Source organism: Callithrix jacchus, chromosome 13, assembly GCF_049354715.1.
Source record: "Callithrix jacchus isolate 240 chromosome 13, calJac240_pri, whole genome shotgun sequence".
Taxonomy (NCBI): Eukaryota; Metazoa; Chordata; class Mammalia; order Primates; family Cebidae; genus Callithrix; species Callithrix jacchus.
In genome coordinates this window covers 111461223-111482348 of record NC_133514.1, presented here as the reverse complement: position 1 = coordinate 111482348, position 21126 = coordinate 111461223, and the positions used below count along the sequence as shown (strand labels likewise).

Sequence of the window (21126 nt, the reverse complement as noted above, 5' to 3'; positions counted from 1 at the left end):
TTTTGCTGAATGTGTTTGGAAACTGTCATGTTTTGTGTATACTCATATAGGACATTATGTCTTCCTGATGTATTGATCATTTTAATATTATGAAATTTCCCTCCTTGTCAGTGGTAGGCTTCTATATTTTATTTTATTTTGTTCTGAAGTAGCATCTCTGATATTAACATAGCCACTCTTAGGTATTTTTTAAAAACTAATACTTACATGGTATATTTTTCCATTATTTTATTGTCCATTCTTTTATTTGTGATAGATGGCAATGTTAGTTGACGATTTGGGGAAGCACATTTCTTATTAAGTTTATTATTAACAGCACATAACTTGCTCATGTTGTTTGTTTGTTTTTGCTTTTTATTCTACCCTGCCAATCTCTGAATTCTACCTGGTCTGTTTAGGCCATTTACATTTACAGTAATTATTGATCTGTTAGAACTTATATCTGTCATTTTATCATTGGTTTTCTTTCTGTCCTCTCTTTCTCATTCCTGCTTTTCTTTTGCTTTCCTGTTTGTTACTTGAATTTCTGTTTGAATTTCCACCTGGCTGATGTATACACAATATTTTTTAGTTTATCACTTTGTACAGTTTTCATATTTGTTGTTTTGAGAGTTAAAATATACAAATGTAATAGCCTCATCTACTGGATATCAACACTTCATCACTTCAAGTGAAGTATGGAAAACGTACTTCTGTTTAGGTCATTTTACCTTCTCCATCCTTAAATATCACTTTCTTGAGTATAAAATGATTTTATAATTTTTATTTCAATCATTAAATAAGATTTATAAAACAAATGAGGAGAAAGATATTCTTATATATTCACATTTGTATCTGATTATTCCTTTTTGGTTTTTGATGCTCCAGGATTCTTCTTTTATCATTTTGTTTCTGTTTATAAAGTTTCCTTTAGACAATCTTTAAGAGTAGCTCTTGCTATTAATAGCATACTATATAGTTTTCCTTCATCTGGTATCTTTACTTTCCCTTCATTCCCTAAGAATAGTTTTACCAGTTCTATAATTATCACTTGATTTTTTAAAAACACTTAAAAATGTGCCATCTCCTTATACCTTTTGTGGCTTCAAGTGGGAAATTCTTACTATTTGAACTGATGTTCCTAGTGTTGACATTTTGTATTAGAAATTCAGCATTGGTTGTATAGTAACATAAATACTATGGAATATAAATCTTTCATTTTAACTCTGATCCTTAAATTTCAAATATAAACCGTAGCTATGTAACAATTAATGTGACCAATCAGGTGTTAATAAATACCAATAAAAAGTGAGATCATGGCCATGACTTCAAATCATGTAAGTATATTTTATTCTTGAAATATTTCCTTAACCTCTGAATAATTGGGTAAAATGGCAAAGAAAAAAGTATAAATTGTTTTTCTCAGTGTGTGCAAATATCATTTTTTAAATAAAAATATAGACCAACTTTTAAATGTCCCTCACTATCCCCTCTTTTGATATTCACAGCCTTGTCTAATTCCCTTCCTCTCAGTGGGGGCTGGCCCTGTGACCTACTTCTAATGAGTATAATATTATAAAAGTGAATGGATGTGACTTCTGAAATCAGGCTATGAAAGAATAAGACTTCCATCTTGGTAGCATTCTCTTTTTGCCTTCTCTCTTGGTCACTCTGATGAACCCAAGAGCCATGTCATAAGCAGTTGTGTGGAGAGGCCCTCGTGGCCAGGAACTGCGGAAGGCTTCTGGCCACTAGTTGCTAGAAACGAAATCCTGCCTACAGCCATTTGAGGAAGTTTGGCAGAGAAGATCTACCACTAGTTGAGTATTTAGCCCACTGCAGCTCTGTCTGACACCTTCCTTGCAACATATAAGAGAGACCCAGGGGCTGGGCGCAGTGGCTCAAGCCTGTAATCCCAGCACTTTGAGAGGCCGAGATGGGTGGATCACGAGGTCAACAGATCGAGACCATCCTGGTCAACATGGTGAAACCCCATCTCTACTAAAAATACAAAAAATTAGCTGGGCATGGTGGCGCATGCTTGTAATCCCAGCTACTCGGGAGGCTGAGGCACGAGAATTGCCTGAACCCAGAAGGCAGAGGTTGCGGTGAGCCGAGATTGTGCCATTGCACTCCAGCCTGGGTAACAAGAGCAAAACTCCGTCTCAAAAAAAAAAAGATAGATAGAAAAGAAAAGAGAGACCCAGGGCCAGAGAACTCAATGAAGTCACACCTGTATTCCTATGAGGTAATAAATTTAGTGTTCTAAGACACTAAATTTTGGTATAATGTATTATGCAGCAATATAGAAAAGCAGTATGTGACTATTAAAATAACTTTCTTGCAGACTCTGGATATGAGACATTTGTTAGATGCATAGTTTTCAAATATTTTCTCCCATTCTGTAGGTTGCTTGTTTATTCTGCTGATAGTTTCTTTTGCTGCACTGAAGCTCTTTAGTTTAGTTTGGTCTCATTTGTCAATTTTAACTTTTGTTGCAATTGCTTTTGGCATGTGGTGATTCTTCAAAGAACTAAAAACAGAACTACCATTTGACACAGCAATCCCACTACTGGGTATAAACTCATATATTCTACATGGTAGAATATAAATCATTCTACCATAAAAACACATGCATATGTATGTTCACCACAGCACTATTCACAAGAGCAAAGACATGGAATCAACCTAAATGCCCACCAGTGACAGATTGAATAAAGAAAATATGTTACATATACACAATGGAATGCTATGCAGCCATAAAAAAGAATGAAATCATGTCCTTTGTGGGAACATGGATGGAGCTAGAGGCTATTATCCTTAGCAAATTAATCCAGGAACAGAAAACCAAATGTTGCCTGTTCTCATTTATAAGTGGTAGCTTAATAATGAGAACTCATGTGCACAAAGAAGGGAACAACAGACACTGGAATCTATTTGAGGGTGGATGGTAGAGAGTGGAGGAGGAGGGAGAGGAGCAGAAAAAATAGTTACTGACTAGTAGGCTTAATACTTAGATGATGAAATAATCTGTACAACAAACCCTGTGACACACTTACTACATAACAACCCTTCATATGTACCCCAAACCTAAAATAAAAGTTACAATTGAAAAAAAAATTTAAATAGAACTGAACTTAGTGATGAGATGGGGGAAGGGGCTATTTCTGTTCTCACATGCTCTACAGTGGCTGGAACCAGAACTCTAGAAAACAAAGTGGGAAAATTGTAATAAGGTAAATTTGTCCTAGTATATCTACCCTACCTGTAAAATTCTGGTAGCATGTATTGTTTATATCTTCTTTCTATAGAATATTCCAAGTTAAGTTGTGAAATTTAATTTGCAGGAACATAGATGGAATTTAAGGTCATTATCCTTGATAAACTAACACAGGAACAGAAAAACAAATACCGCAAGCGAAACTAAATAATAAGAACACGTGGACAGAAAGAGAAGAGCAACAGACACTGGTGACCATTAGAGGGTGAGGAGTGGGAGGAGGGAGAGGTTAAGAAAAAAACAAAATGCAAATCAAAACCACATTGAGATACAATCTCACGCCAGTTAGAACGGCGATCATTAAAAAATCTGGAGACAACAGATGCTGGAGAGGATGTGGAGAAATAGGAACACTTTTACAGTGTTAGTCGGAGTGTAAATTAGTTCAACCATTGTGGAAGACAGTGTGGCCATTCATCAAGGACCTAGAAATAGAAATTCCATTTGACCCAACAAACCCATTACTGGGTATATACCCAAAGGATTACACATCATTCTATAAAAAAGACACATGCACATGTATGTTCATTGCAGCACTGTTTACAATAGCAAAGACCTGGAACCAACCCAAATGCCCACTGATGATATACTAGACAAGGAAAATTTGGCATGTATACACCATGGAATACTATGAAGCTATATTAAACGATGAGTTCATGTCCTTTGTAAGGACATGGATGAATCTGGAAACCATCATTCTCAGCAAACTGACAGAAGAACAGAAAATCAAACACCACATGTTCTCACTCATAGATGGTGTTGAACAATAAGAACACATGGACACAGGGAGGGGAGCATCACACACTGGGGTCTGTTGTGGGAGACTAGGGGAGGGACAGTGGGGGTTAGGGAGGGTAGAGAAGGATAACATGGGGAGAAGTGCCAGACATAGGTGATGGGGGGATGGAGACAGCAAAACACATTGCCATGTGTGTACTTATGCAACAATCCTGCATGATCTGCACATGTACCCCACGACATAAAGTACAATAAAAATATATATTAAATAAATAAATGACTACTTAGATTTCTAAAAAAAAGAAAAACTATGCTTAGTACATGGGTGATGAAATAATCTGTACACCAAACCCCCAAGCACAAGTTTACCTATATAACAAACCTGCACATCTATCTCTGAAACTAAAACAATTAAATGAATTCAAAATTTACCAATTAAAGCTGGGATCATTGAAAACATTAAATAACATAAAATGAAGGAATAAGGAACAGTAATCTCAATTCAAATGTCAATCATATAATTATGGGTGAATACATTTTATAATGTACCTTCAGATAATCTTAACATGGAAAAGGTCCATGGTACTAAAGATATGGTGTAGTCAAGGGAATAAATGCAGCAAGCATCCTAGAATACTGTTTAAATTCGCTATGTTGACATATGGTAAAATTGATTTCTTTTTCAGGGCCATCACATCAAGGACTAGCTACTCATGACATTAGTTTATAGAAAACACATGTAATCAACCCAAAGAAAATAAAAGCCACTACAAACCATGAAAATGAGATATGTAATCAGGGTGACAGAATAAATTTACAAAACTATCTTTTTTGGTTTTATTTTGCTTCTTATATTTAATTAAAATCCAAGTAAAGCATTAGCATCTACAGACAGCTTCCATGTATTAATCACTCCTTTAACGTTTTTCAATTAGTCTGACAGCAGAGAAAACTTTGTTTACAGCTTACTTCAAAAGAATTTAAAGACTGTAGTCTTTTCAAATAATGTGAATTGTCAGAAAATGCATTTTACTCGCTTGATATTTGGGAAATAAGAAAATGAACAACAGAGAAATATTGTAGGTTTTCATTAGTACATATTAACCCTCTGAAGAGATCATAGTAAATATAAATTGACATTAAACAGTGCCTTTAACAACTTAAAATTAGAAAATGAGAACACTGAACAGATTCATTTTCCTAAAGTGCTTTTCAAGAGCACATGACTACCTGTAAGTACGAAATATTTGTATTCTGCTACAAGCAGAATTATTGCATTTAATTCATTGCATGATTTTCCTCTGAGGGGCATGCAAAGATGAACATGTTCATTTTTATATCTTGATATTTTAATAACTACTGAATTGTTTTGTTTTGTTGAGTCTAGCTCTGTTGCTTAGGCTGGAGTGCAGTGGTGTGATCTCAGCTCACTGCAACTTCCTCCACCCTGGTTCAAGTGATTCTCCTCCTTCAGCCTCCTGAGTAGCTGGGGCTACAGGCACATGCCACCATGCCTGGCTAATATTTATATTTTTGCTAGAAATGGGGTTTCACTATGTTGGCCAGCCTGGTCGCCAAATCCCGGCTACAAGTAATCTGCCCTCCTTGGTCTCCCAAAGTGCTGGGATTACAGATGTGTGCTACCACGCCTGTCCTTATTTACTATAAAAAACTTTTAAACATAAAATGCAAATATTGTTTTACTTTGGAAAAAAGAAACTGTCAACATTATTTAGTTTTTCCTTTCCCATTTTTTGAATGTCAAATGCAATAGCATGAGAAAAGTTTTCTATTCAAATAGCACCTTAAGTACAGTAGTGCTTACTTTGAACACATAAAATGGCATTAAAATCTTTAAGTACTTCAGTTTTAACAGTCAGTTTCATTACTATGAGAATATATTATTTTAATGCCTCTCAAATACTATATTTCATAAAATTTACCTTTATATAAGAATAACTTCTGTAAATCAAATAACAGATAAACTGAACTGTTTGGCATTTAACAATGAAATGAAAATTGTAGAGAGCAAGAAAGAGTGAAAGATAAAAGAGAAAGAAAAAGAGAAATTATCAGACATTTTCCTGAGTATTTCACATATATTAATCTATTTCCTTCTTATCAGAATCCAAGAAGTACATATGTATTTACCTCTCTATGCCTTTCTATTTTTTATTTATGGAGTGCATATGTGAATGTGTGATAGTGCATATATGTAAGATAGATAAAGACATTTTTCAGATCAGCAAAGATCTATTTTAGGCATTGTTATTATTACACATAACTTTTAAAACTGTAATTTCACCAAGACTTTGGCTTAACAGAAAATATTTCTAAATATTTATAATATGTCAGTCTGGTTATTCTGTACTATTCAAATAACAACTTGTGCACATTTCGATATTTTATTTTCCTGGCTATATTTTATCCAATGAAATGTATTTTAGGAATGTAATTAAAAATCGCAGTTTTTATCTGGAAACATTCCCCTTGAGCACTGGAACAAGACAAGGATGCTCACTCTCACCACTCCTATTAAACATAGTACTGGAAGTCCTGGCCAGAACAGTCAGGCAAGATAAAGAAATAAAAGGCATCCAAATTGAAAAAGAAGTCAAACTGTCTCTCTTCACTAACAATTTGATGCTATACTTAGAAAACCCTAAAGACTTTGCCAAAAGGCTTAGAATAGAAAACTCAGAAATATAACCACACACCTACAACCAACGGATCTGTGAAAAAGCCAACAAAAACAAGCAAAGGGAAAAGAACTCCTCATGCAATACATGTTGCTCGGACAACTGGCTAGCCATATGCAGAGAATGAAACTGGACCCTCACTTTTTGCTATATGTAATATTAACTCAAGATGGATTAAAGGTTTAAATGTAAGACCTCAAACTAAAATTTCAAAAAGAAAATGTAGGAAATACCCTTCTTGACATCAGCCTTGGCAAATAATTTTTGACTAAGTCTCCCAAAGCAATTGCAAAAGAAAAACTCTAAAACTGACAAGTAGGACCTAATTAAATTAAAGAGTTTCTGCAGAGCAAAAGAACCAATCAACAGAGTAAACAGCCTGCAGAATGGAAGAAAATATTCAAACTATATATCCAGGAAAGATCTAATATCCAGAATGCTAAGCAACTTAAATCAAAAAGCAGAAAACAAATTACCCCATTAAAAAGTGGGCAAAGGACATGAACAAGCACTCACAAAGAAGACACACAAGAAGCCAACAAACGTGAAAAAATTCTCACTATCACTAACTGTCAGTGAAATGCAAATTGAAACCACAACCCCATACCAGTCAGAATGGCCAATACTAAAAGGCCCCAAAACAACAGACACTGGTGAGCCTGCATACTAAACGGAATGCTTATACACTGTTACTGGGAGTGTATATTAGTTCAGCCACCATGCAATGCAGTTCGGAAATTTTCTAAAGAACTTAACAGAGTTACCATTCACATGACAATCAATCCCATTACTGGGTTTACACCCAAAGGAAGATAGATCATGAAGCCAAGAAGACACATGTAGTCATATGCTCATCACTGCTTTTCACAATAGGAAAGACATGGAATCCACCTGCGTACCCATCAATGGTGCATTGGATAAAGAAATGTGGTACATAAGTCACTGGATGGAAAGTCTTGACTTCAAGCTGTCCAGGTTCTTGGAACACTGAACAAAGAATTAAACAAGATGCACAAACTAAACAACAAAAGAACAAAGCAATGAAAGCACAGATTTATCAAAGCAAACAAACACATTACAGAGAGAGAGAGTGGGCTTGAGCAAGCGGCTCAAGAGCCCCTATTGCAATGATTTATTAAGTTTTTATCAAGCTAAAAGATTTGGTAACACCCATAGGTAGCCGTTAGAGGCTTTCAATTGGTTGCAAGCTATGCAAATGAAGGACTGGCCCATCACTAATCAGAGGCTGAAGTGGAGGTTTGGCCCACAACCAATCAGAGGCTAAAATGGAGCCTTATCCTGCAATCAATAAAAGTCTGAAGTGAAGGTTTGGCCCCTGACCAATCAGAGGTATTTCCCATTCGTGTTATAGGGGAGTGGAGGGACGTTGTAGAGGGAGAGGCCTCTGGTTCCTTCTCATTTGGGCATGAAAAGGTGGGGTTTTCTTTTTGGTTCAATTCCAAGAAGTCAGCCTTAGGCTCCCTATCTCCAGACCCAATTCTCCTGCCTCACATATATACTGTAATACTACACAGCCATAGAAAGAATGAAATATTGTCCTTTTCAGCAACATGGATGGAACTAGAGGCCATAATCATAGGCTATTAATGCAAGAACATAAAACCAAATACCACATGTTCTCACTTTTAAGTGGGAGCTAAACATTGAGCATGCACAGACATAAAAATGGAAACAATAGACATCATTGTGGACTACTGAAGGAGGTCAGTTGAAAAACTACCTACTAGGTACTATAGACTCTACCTGGGTGCAATATACTCATGTAACAAACCTGCACATGTACCCTGTGTATCTAAAAACAGACGTTGAAATTTAAAAACGAAAAATAATAATATCAAATCATTAAAGTTTTTAAAGGCCCAATTTCAAATTAAAACACCTAATTGATGTGCTAAACATTTTTCGTGTCTAGAATATTTCAGGTTTTTCTTTTTTTGAGATGGAGTCTCCCTCTGTTACCCAGGCTGGAGTGCAACGTTGCGATCTCAGCTCGCTGCAACCTCCTCCTTACAGGTTCAAGAGATCCTTCTGCCCCAGTCTCCTAAGTAGCTTGGACTACAGGCTCATGCCACCATGCCCAACTAGTTTTTGTAATTTTAGTAGAGATAGGCTTTCACTACTCATCTTGAACTTCTGACCTCGTCATCCACCGGCCTTGGCCTCCCAAAGTGCAGAGATTACAGGAGTGAGCCACCAGGCCCAGCCAATATTTCAGTTTAAAGAATTTTAAAACTCAATTATCAGAATTACAGTAGTTTTCATAATGTTTAGAAAGTATTCCAATCTATAATTTTACAAGCTTCTAGAACAAAGTGATATTTGACCTAGCACATTTAGTAAATCCTTTAAACTCATCATATCCCAAATAGAAGAATACAAATCTTGAAACACTTGTGACATTAAAACTCTTGGCTTTTTCCTATGGGAGTTTTAAAATTATTTTGGGATATTGTATTTTATTTTTCTCTATAATTATATATTAAATGGTGTATATATAGTTTACTCAAAATGTTATTATATGTTTTAAAATTGAAAGGAAATTGTTTCAGTTACTAATGAACTCCTACTGAGTTAACATGAATATATATATATCTCCTTCTAATTGAATAGAAGGAATAGAAAAGAAGGAAAAGAAAGAACTTTGTAACATGCTGGGTTTTTATTCTGCTGCCTGTATTTGGCATGGTTTTGCAGTGCATGAGCTAACTTTCCAGATAGGATGAAACTCTGTATTTTTCATTACAGACAAGAATTTTGAGGCCTCAAAATTTGTTTTCTCTCTGTGTCATTTAAATATTGTATTTGAGCCTAATTAAAGAATTGGGAAAGAGATTGTACAGCGTGTCCAAACTGTAAAATATTAATAAAAATGTTATATTTATAAAATTAATTAATTTTGTAAAGTGTATAAAATGTAGCGTCCTGGAAAATGCAAGTTGTATATTTTGCCAGAAAGTAGAAAATGATGAGAATAAATGATTGCACTAAATTTAAGACAAGCAGCAAGTATTTATTTTTAGGTATTGCTATTAAGGGCCCAGTGAGACTAATTTATTTTTAGTGTTTTTCTTTTCTGAAAGTAGTATTTTTGCCAAATCTTTGTATAGTGTGAAGGACATAAATTTGCTTTTGGATCACCAAACTCTAGTACTTTGGGACATCCTCTATGTAGCATAGACAATGAACCACACTGGGAAGCCAGTTATCCTTATTTAGAACATTCCAACCATATGAATTAGATATAAGTTCAAATAAGAAAAAGGAAATGAGGAAGTCTATCTATTTCTGACTATCAACTTCCTAAGGAACCCCTCATAATCATGTATTAGGTTAGGTGTCCCTGTTGTGATCTCTGAGCACTGGTATCCATACTTCACAAATGTTTAACAGAGTTTGGTCCATGCTTTTAAAGTATTTGATTACTCTATCTTCCACACCAGCTACACTGTAGCTTGATACAAGCCCTTACCATGACTTAATGGCAAATTTCTCAAACTAACATAAAAGCCCTAACAGAAATGTTAGCAAGAAAAATCTGGTGTTTAAAGCAATTAATATATCATGAAGTTGAATATGCTTCAGAAATACAACTTTGGTTTATCATTTGATTACCAATCATTGTGATTCACTTAATAAACCATATTAACAAAGTAAAGTGGGAACACCTCAATACATGAATAAAATGCATTTGATAAAATTCAACACCAGTTTACAATTTGAAAAAAATAACCAGCTAAGAATAGAAGGGAATGTACTGGATATGATAACAGTTTACTGCAGAAAACTTAAAGTATTCATCTTTAATTTTGAATTACTGATAGCTTCCCCCTGAAAACAGTATGAAAAGGAGGTGTCTCCTAATGCCACTGCTGTTCAGCATTATACAAAAGGAGAGGTCTAGCCCTTAGTATGATGAGGAAAGGATATAAAATTAAATAGAAGTGAAAATAAAATAAAACTTTTGTACAATGATTGTGTAAGTAGAAATTCAAAACAAGAATTGCAAACTATTAAAACTAGTAAGTGATTTTAGCAGTTACTAAGCTAAAGTCAATATACACAATTATGTGTATTTCTACATTTTAGAAACAAACATTTAGACATCAAATATCAAATTTTAATAATCAATACAATTCTATTTTAGCATCAGATGCATTAGGTAGCTAGAGATAGAAGATAGGTAAGCTTACATCCTACAAACTACAACACACTCATAAGAGAAACTAAAGAATATCCAAATAAGTGAAGGAATATATTATGTCCGTTTATGGACTAGAAAGCTTAAAATTGTGAGGATAACATTTATGCCCAAATCAGTCTATGTATTTCAATAATTCCAGTCAAAACTTCACAAAGTTTATTTTGTGGAAATTGATAAGTTGATACTAACATCCATTTGAAAATAGAAAAAGTCAAAGAAAGCCAAAACTTTTTTTTAAAAAGAACAAATTTAGAGAATTATATTATTGGATATGAATATGATAGAAAGCTACAGAAATTAACACAATGAGTCATCGGCTCAAAGAGAGACAAATAAACAAATGAAAGAGAATTCAGAGTTCTAACATGGATCCACATCTCTGTGGACCTAATTTATGGCAATCCATTATGTGAAATTATTTTTCCCTTTTTCAACAAAAGGTACTAGCTCAATCATGTCCATATGGAAACAGCTACATCACCGGTTATAAAACAAAATCAGTTCCCAATACAGTGCTCTCTAAAAGTGTAAAACAAAACAATAAGGATCCTGGAAATCACATAAGAAAAATCATTCATGATATTGCAGTTAACAAAGATTTTTCCAAACAAGATATCAAGCATTAACCTTAAAGTAAAAATATTTATAAGGAACACTTTATTAAACCTATGAGTTTCTGTTCATGAAAAGAAAGACATCATCAACAGAATGCAAAGGCAAATAGCATGGAAGAATGCATTATGCGTACATGTATCCATGCAGGACTCTAAAGTCACAAACTGACGAGAAGAAGTCAATCATGATTTTTTAAAAACATGCTAAAAACTTTGAGATGTACTTCATGAAAGAAAATACGCATATAGGCAATAATCACATGAATAGTTCTTATATTATGTGTTACCCAGGAAGTGCAAATTAAAACTGCAATGGAAACCCACAACCCATAAGAATCGTCATAGCAACATTATTCCTAATTGCTCTAAACTGAATGTGTCTTTGTCTATAAACTAAAAATAGATGCATAAATTTTACCATAGTTACTATGTAACAATAAAAATAGATGAACTATTGTTACAGATGGAGGAATCTCACAAACAAAATGCAAAGTAAAAGAAGCTGGCACTGCATAATCCCAATTATAACAAGTTCAAAAAAGGAAAAGCTACTCATGCAAACTCAGAATAGCGTTTACCTTTAGTTGGAGTGGTAATGACAGTAGGAAGGTATGAAGGAGGCTTCCAGAATGCCAACAACATTCCATTACTTGATCTGGGTATTGGCTACATGGGTGTATTCCTTTTAAAAATTCATTGAGCTGCATATGTTTAAATTTATTAATTTTAATCTCATTAAATAATCAGAAAGCAGCCAATTGTTAAACAGAATCCTTACAAACACTGCATCTTTCCAGATCTCTAGATGTCAAGTAGCTTTCAGATTAAGCAGGAGAACAGGCATGATAAACAGAATATTCACACAATATAGTAATGTGTTCTCCCATGGAAGTACTAACAGATCACAGAGGCAGCAAAGAGCCTGTAATTCACAGTTCTCAGCAAGTTGTAGATCAATCAGCTATGTGGGAAGGGAGACCTGTTCCTTCAAAAGAAAATACTTTGCATAAATCAATGAGTCTCAATTTGTTGTTGTAAAATAATGTAGTTTAATATGGAGATTTTGAATGGGCTTAAAATATAAAAAAGTAATGAAATGTGTATATATAACATATATAGTGAAAATTTTATCTTTTCTTCCAGTCATGTCTCTTTACTACAAGGAACATACCACAAAATAATAGTTGATTCATCATTTAATTATCCGACCACCCAAATTAAATTGTCTATATTTCCTTGTCTTATAAAGTTAATACTCATTAAAACAATTATGTTCAGATAAGCAGAATTTCATCATTAGATATCCCTTCTCTTAATGAGAATGAGGCATGAGTCATTCTCATGAGCAGATGATCTGGAAAGTCTTTAGTGAGTCTCATGACCAAGTAATCAGTTTTCCTGTGTTTACCCCCACACACCCACACACATGACTGTGAACATTTGCTTAACAACATCTTCATTCACAGTTATCTTCCTTGCATTTATAAAATTGTTCAATCTAAATAGATAACTAACAAGATTCTCTGGGCCTGCTTCAGAATACTGAGCAATAACACAAAGATAATTGAACTTGCAGAAAAAGCCCAACCACTTCCTTCATCTTCTTTGAATATATTTCCATTTGTGAAAAGTTGAGACACATAAAAACAGAACCAAGATAATTATTTTGCTGTCTAAATGTTAAAATGGAAAATGCAAAAATGACAGCACATTTTGGAAGAAGGCTAAATTCAAATGTTGAGTTCCTTTTGTTCATTATGTTTATAAAAGCCAAATTTACTTTTAAATTTTGAACACTCCTTGGCAACATAAAAATCTTACCTCAGACTCCCAAGTGTCCCACTGAGTTCTGCTGCATAAAATCTAGAAAGCAAATCCATATTCAATTTTATTTTATGTTTTCAAATAATACGTACTCTTACTAATACATACTAAAGAATTCTCAGGCATATGTAATCATGTGAATCAAGTGTTCTATAAAAGTAACAATAAATTGAACAATATATAAAAATATATATAAAAATGCATGTAACATTTTATAACATTGGATTTTCATAGTTGAAAAAAAATGGAAAAGATCATAATTTTTAGTCTGACCACCTCCAGACTCCTCTGGCTTGAACACAACTCACTGTTTTCCTTCTCTCACGATGTAAAACAAAGGAGCACACAAGAGTATGTTGTGTAAATCTCAGCAGAAGTTAGCTGGAATATGAAAACCTTTTGTATCCTGTTTTATTATACGCTACGGCAGACAAACTGATCATTACCTTATTTAATGCTGCTTTGAGACATTATTACTGATTGCAAAATAGTCAATAGCTTTTTAAGAGAAATTTTCTGCAAGACTTTTTGTTCTCTTAAAAAGGGAAAAGGAAATAAGAAGAGACTATAGTGAAAAGTGACTTGATTTAACTTTTGAACATGTATGAGATATTGGGAAAGTTAACTTTACCCAGACTCGGTTTAAAGCACAAAACTGGAGTGATTTATTGTTATTCCAACAATAAATCATAGCATTTATTGCACACCCAGATACCCTAGGCACAATGTAGATGTTCAATAAATAATCATTCTTACTATGTGAAATTCGCTTTATACACGTGATGAACTTGTGGCTGAAGTTAAAATACAGAGTCTAAAACCAATGTTCACACGTTTCTGATTATTAAGAGCAAATCTTCAGTGCAGGTAGAGGGTATTATCACAAGAATCAATTCTTTTAACAATTTATTCTGTTTTCTACTTCTCCTTTGGACAATAGAGAATCTGCTACAATGAAATCAGGGGGAAATAGGATTAACAAAATTTGGAAAGCAAAACACTTAAAGATAAAACAAAGAACGACATACAGGAATGTGAGCAATCCTTCTTCCAAATTATCTAAAGCTATGGGAACAATGAATTGATACATTGAAATAAACAACTCAAACTGATTTTTCCTTGGTTGCTGTCCAAATAAAATGCCCATTTTACAGACTCCATACAGAGGCAAGCTGCTCTGTTGTTCTACCCCAGCCCTGTCATCAACTCTTAGCTTACAGTTACAGTACATGAAGTGCACAATCTAGATTAAAAAAAAGCAGGCCGGGTGCGGTGGCTCACCCCTTTAATCCCAGCACTTTGGGAGGCCGAGGCGGGTGGATCACGAGGTCAAGAGATCGAGTCCATCCTGGTCAACATGGTGAAACCCCGTCTCTACTAAAAATACAAAAAACTAGCTGGGCATGGTGGCGCGTGCCTGTAATTCCAGCTACTCGGGAGGCTGAGGCAGGAGAATTGCCTGAATCCAGGAGGCGGAGGTTGTGGTGAGCCGAGATGGCGCCATTGCACTCCAGCCTGGGTAACAAGAGCAAAACTCGTCTCAATTAAAAAAAAAAACAAAAAAAACAAAATTAAAAAAAAATACATAGATCTTCTACATATAAAAAGATGGAAAAAACTTGGTGAAAAACTATGTGAAAACCAAAATAGATTTCTGGGTGTGTGAGTGTAAATGAAGGTGAAAGTATGAGAGAAATGATTAATTGTACCACATTTCCTGGTCAGTTTGTTCCATTTTCATCTGTGCTCCCATGCTCTGGTTAATCACTTTATTTTGTATCTATGGCATTAAATAATAATTTTAATATATGTGTTTCCACATCAGTCCATAAACTTCTCAGAAAATAACTTGTATCTTATTTATCTTTGTCTTCACAGTGACTAGGACATGGAGGACATGAATCTAGAGAGAACCATTACTATAATTTAATTAAAATGCAGTTTACAATTGCCCCAATGCATATATGTGCAGGTAAAGTATGTCCATTGGGCCATAACAAGTGAATCTTATTCCACCAATATGAAATTCTCAGATTTGTTGGAGATGAAAATATATTTGTTATCTCTGCGTATGTATGTGTGTAAATCAAAGAAACAAAGGAAAAAGTGAGAGAATAATAATTTGAAAGTGATCAGTTACATGTACTACTTTAGAACTGTGCTCAAAGAAAATTTACTTTTAATAATTGAAAACCTCAGAACCAACAAATTAAAAAAAGCATGCTTATTGGTGTATGATTATACAAACTTACAAGAAATATTAAAATCTCCTGCTTTAACATAGAATAATAAAGAACTCCTTATGTTACAATGCAAGACAGTCTTGCATTCAAAATAATCTTTTGCTGGCAAAGACTAGTGGATCAAAAACTTTGCCAGTGATACAGGTGTGTATCAGAAGAAAAAAATCTATTCTAATATTTCTGGAGTATCAGTTTTCCTCATTGAAGTTCATGTTTGGCCTTTAAATATAAATACACTGGAGATTTTTTTTTCTTTTCAGCTTGTTTTCATTGCAGATGGAATATTCTAGGAAACATGCTCATTGTTATTATTCACACTTAAAACACTTCTAGGACTATTTACATATTTCAAGACACAGATATTCTTACTGATATCATTTCTAAACACTAAGAAAGTAGCTTCTGTAATATGACATTCACCTTATCATTTATTGCCCTGTCTTTAGAAATGTTTAGTAACTCAAAAGAAATTTTTAAATACAGAAAATTGCTATAATTTAATCTTTATACTTAGAAAATAATATGATTATACATGATGGTGTTAGTTAATGTCTGAATGTAACTGACCATTGGATGAAGAACTAACCTGCATTTGTGGTCCAAAGTCCTATAATAATATTTCTATGAAGGAAGAAATGTTAATTACCCAGTTTTCTTCATATTGTTTCTTGATGAAACCAGTTTATTTTTATTTATGTGGCTGATTTATTGAGAGAGATGCTCTAAATTGAATTAATATTTCTGGCTAACAGTGTTCAAAGCCTCTAATTAAGAGAAATGTCTAGGAAAAAAGTGATTAATTGTATATTTGTATAATTATACAATTTGTATATACAAATTGTATGGTTTGCACAGAAAGAAAATTCCTCCAATTCAAAAAAAGATTGAAAAAATGTTTCTCTCCTCTTTCCTAGAAATTAGAGTAAATACTTGTTCTGTTTTCTAAAAGCAAAGCATAAATTTTGCTGCTTCAAGGAGTTTAGGGAAAGCCTTTTATACATCTCATTCTATAGAAAATTGATTCCACTTTCCTAATTTTTTCCTACTAATAAAAGGCACCGCTATCCTATCAGTTTGTGTAAGCCAGAGATTTAGACTTCCCTTACTAATCATTCTTCATCATCCTCTATATCCAGTCAATTATAAAGCTTTGCTCATTTTAACTTCTAAAAAAAATTTTTTTACATTCACATTTCTCCATCTCTTCCACTTTACTCCAAATACTATCCTATCATTCTTAGATGACTGAAATAGATTTCCAACTTCTCTCCCTTTCAAAAGGGTTCTATATTCAACAAGTAAAGATATATTTTTATGTTTTAATTTGACTTCATCATTGTTGAAATGTTTCCAGTTGCTCTTCCATGAATTATCAGGATTAGGTTTAAGGTTCTTCTCACAGATAAGCAAGCCTTACCTGCTGGTTTCCCTTCCCCTGGCCTCCCTTCTCCTCCTCTGTGTTGGCCTCCTCTCCTCTTTTCCCCTTCCATTCCCTCCTGTGGCCTCCTCTCCCATCCTCTTTCCTGGTCTCCTGTTCCCTGGCTCTTCTTCCTCTAAGTCCTCCTTCTCTTGCCTCCCATCCCTCCCTCTCCCCTTCTTTCCTCTGTCATATCCTACTATCCTCTCATCTCTCTGTCCTCCTGTATTAGTTCATTCTCACACTGCTATAAAGAACTACCTGAGACTGGGTAATTTATGAAAAAAATAGGTTTAATTAACTCACATTTCCACATGGCTGGGGAGGCCTCAGGAAATGTACAATCATCACAGAAGACAAAGGGAAAGCAAGAACATCTTACTATGGGGAAGCAGCAGACAGAGAAGGGAGAAGCACCTTACATATATCAAACAACCAGATCTCTTGACAACTCTATCACAAGAACAGGAAGGGAGAAGTTCACTCCCATGATTCAATCACCTCCAACCAGGCCATTCCCCCAACACTTGAAGATTGCAATTCGATATGAGATTTGGTTGGGGACACAGAGCCAAACCATATCACCACCCTTCCCCTTCTCTTTCCTAACCTCCTCTTTTCTGACCTCCCCTTCCCTCTTCTCACCTTATCTTCTCTCCATCTCCATGTTTCCTCTGCCTGAACACCTAGATATCCCTCTTCTCGGGCTAGCTGGACTTTTTGCCTTGGATTAGTAAAATTACTGAACTTCTGTAGGATGTCAGTACTTAATTTCTATATTTTAATTCTTCAGAAGGAAGTTTTCTTGTACACAAAAAATATTGAAGCACCAGCTTGAACTAAAATATATATGTTCACATTTTTAACATAGGAAATGCTTGAATATTCACTAGGGTCATGATTTATTTTCTTGCCACTTTGTGTTTTTGTCTCCTCTTGATTTATTCAAAAATATCAACCTACCCTCAACATCTGAAAGACATACCTTCTGCTACAGAGGCATTTAGCCCCTCTAAACTCTAGAGGGCCTATTCAAATTTGCTATTTTGTTCTTTAAAATGCTTTTCTATTACTTAAAGTGAACTATGACATGAAAGTTGGTTTCTATTGCTTTGTAATGACCATAATTCAATAATCACATGTAGCCACAATTTCTGAATGATTACCATGGTCAAGGAATTAAATGGAAAATTTCTTCTGAAACAGAGTACTTAGTTGAGAATTAAGTTTTATCACAAAGTGCATTTTAAACTTTTATCACTTTGTATAAAGTGTAATGAAAGCTATTGGATACTTCAACACAACATGAATTTTGAATCTATTTTTAAATAAAATTATTCAAAAATATTTTCTTGTAAAAATGGTTAATCCTCCTAAGGGAAATAGGAAAAGATGCTTTTGTTTTCTGTAAATCCAACCATGATGTACAGCTTTACCAAAATCCTTATTTTAACAATGGACATTTAACAAGAAAAGATTAGACACTGATTAGTAATGGTAAAATCTAACACTTCAAGTATATTAGTTCTTATACAGTTTTATTTCAATCAGTATTGGTAGGAGAACCTTATACTTTTTTCCAGATGGATAATATGAAAGGTACCACATTCAGTGACTGAGCTATTTTCCCCTTTAAATGAAAATGTTTTAGCTCAATATTTTAGCTAAATATTTGTCTTAGCTCAATATTTGTCTCCTCTGGCTTAGGAGATTACCCCTTCCAGGTTCAGCTTTTCTCCCTACCTCTGAGAGTCAGCCTGCAGTCCTCTGTGCTTCACTCAACCTCAGGATCCTCACCTGTCATTCCTGCTATCTCACCATGCTCCCCCTTCCAGAAAGACTTCTTCCTTTCAATCTCTTCATTACTTTGCCTATCTTGTTAAAAACTCCCTGTTTCTTAAAACCCTTTCTGCCTGCCCAAATTGTTCTCTTTCTTTTGCTTTTTGTTTTTGAGATGGAGTTTTGGTCTTGTTGCTCAGGCTTGAGTGCCATGGCACAATCTCAGCTCACTGCAACCTCTGCCTCCCAGGTTCAAGTGATTCTCCTGCCTTAGCCTCCTGAGTAGCTGGAATTACAGGCACATGCCACCATGCCAGGCTAATTTTGTATTTTCAGTAGAGATGGGGTTGTGCCATGCTGGCCAGGCTGGTCTCGAACTCCTGACCTCAAGTTGTCTGCCCACCTCACAAAGTGCTGGGATTACAGGTGTGAGCTACCGCACCCGGCCTCTTAAGCTTTTTGTTAACACAGAAAAGTAACTGTTTCCTTCAAAGTTTGCATGAAGGCTCTATATTGTTTTATAGTATCTTCTTAATTAAGAAAATTTTTCAAAACGGTTCCTCTAAAAATCATTATTCTAGAGAATCCAACATGTGGGGAAAAATGGCACTAAGTTTACAATTACCCAAGAGTCAACAGCACTCAGAAATCATTCAAAAGTGACGCAGAATAAGATAAGTTAATAATAGTGATATTATTTTCTAGATTAAGGCAGATAGGGAGAAAATATTTCCTGAATTTTTTTTCTAATGATATTGTAAACTACTATGTTGGTTTCTTTTTGTATTTTCATTTTAATCTGATATAAATCATATGTGTGATATCTGCTGTGTCTGAACAGGGCTTATCACCTGCTGAGTTCGTATATGCAAACAATTGTCTATTACATGAAGTTTTTCAGTGATATTTACAAATAATTTGTTTGGTTAATAAAAAAAGACAAGACTAAAATCTATTTAAAAATTGAGTTTGTGTAAGACAACTGCTTACTACCTCTTTCCAAATTTTTTGGTGTTATTAGGTTTTGTTTGTTGTGTTTTAAAACAGCATCCATTGTACATATGCATTCTATTTTAAATTAACACTTTCAGATCTATCTCTAAGAACAAATTTGAATAAAAACTCCTTATACAAAGTAAATTACACATAATGAAAAACAAGAAGTAGTAAAATAATGCTAAGATTTTTAAAGTCTTTTTTCATTTGTCTTGTATTGTCATCCAAGTTTGAATTTTAAAAACATTACAGTAACTCATGTGAAATAAAAGCAAAGCAAGAGACAAACAAGCAAATTGCATGTAAAGCAATGTATTTTAATGACTTTTTATTAAAAACATACACACCTGTATATATGATATCTACTCATTCCTGCAAGTAGTTAAAGCAGAGTAAGAATAAACATTTCTTAGTTTTTAAACCTTGAATTTATTCATTGGACAAATATTTATCAAATCTCTACTATGTTCCAGCCATAAAATTCTAGGTATTGAAGACACACCAGTGAATCAATAAATGTAAATGTTCACCCCCATGGAGATTTACTTTTGATTATATGTAAAATCAGACTTATGGAAATGATTATGTATTTTTTAAGTTATGTAGGTATTTAAAAGTTTTCCAAAAATTCATTTGTTATAAATTATTTAGATGTTAACATTTTAATAGAACTAAAATTGCATTGAGTGATTAAAAACAAATTGCTTTGAACATCCTAATTATCAATATGTTTTCATGCACATCAAAAACTGGAAAAAAATTGAATTCCATAACCTATAACACAAATTGTAACACAAACTTGAACTGTGTTTTTAGAGTTTATCCAATATTCCTGAATTATCTCCCAAATATAAATATTTATATGATCAATTCTTCTTCCTTTATGAAAACAGGGAATTCTTGACTGTGAGTAAACTTTACTTTCTAAAATTTCTCAAAATATTTGGGACAGGAAAGCCAGCTGCCTCCACCCACCCATGGCAACGTGTTCAAAGCACAGTATTGTAGAAGCTCAATTATGTTTGTGAACACTCCAAATTACTGCAGGTCGAATTTAGTCCTTGAATTATATGTTTTTACTAATGTAATTGCAGAGGATGTTGTTAAGAAAACAAAATTATTAGTGAACATGAAACTTCCCAAGTTTCATAACTATGTTTTTTCTTAAAATACATGATTAATCTATTTTGAAATCACAAGGCTACTTACCTCTGAATAGGAATAGCATAAGTTTCAGAACATATACTTCCTGTGACATAATTTTTTTAAAAATTATTTTGTATGTAAATAAAACAATATTTAAAATTGATTTTGTATGTAAATAAAACAATACTT

At 34.0% G+C, this 21126-nt stretch overlaps 1 protein-coding gene across 12 annotated transcripts in view; it reads right to left on the bottom strand.

Annotated features, from left to right (window-relative positions):
- The window catches only part of CCDC102B (coiled-coil domain containing 102B), a 361810-nt gene that overhangs the window by 260616 nt on the left and 80068 nt on the right, over window positions 1–21126 (bottom strand). For 8 of the 12 annotated variants that reach the window (XM_078346981.1, XM_078346986.1, XM_078346979.1 and 5 more), the window contains one exon: window positions 13354–13395. The exons of the other annotated variants lie outside the window; for them this stretch is intronic. In XM_078346981.1, coding sequence (XP_078203107.1) covers window positions 13354–13395 — 42 coding nt within the window. The remainder of the gene's footprint in view (window positions 1–13353; window positions 13396–21126) is intronic. 12 annotated transcript variants of the gene reach the window in all.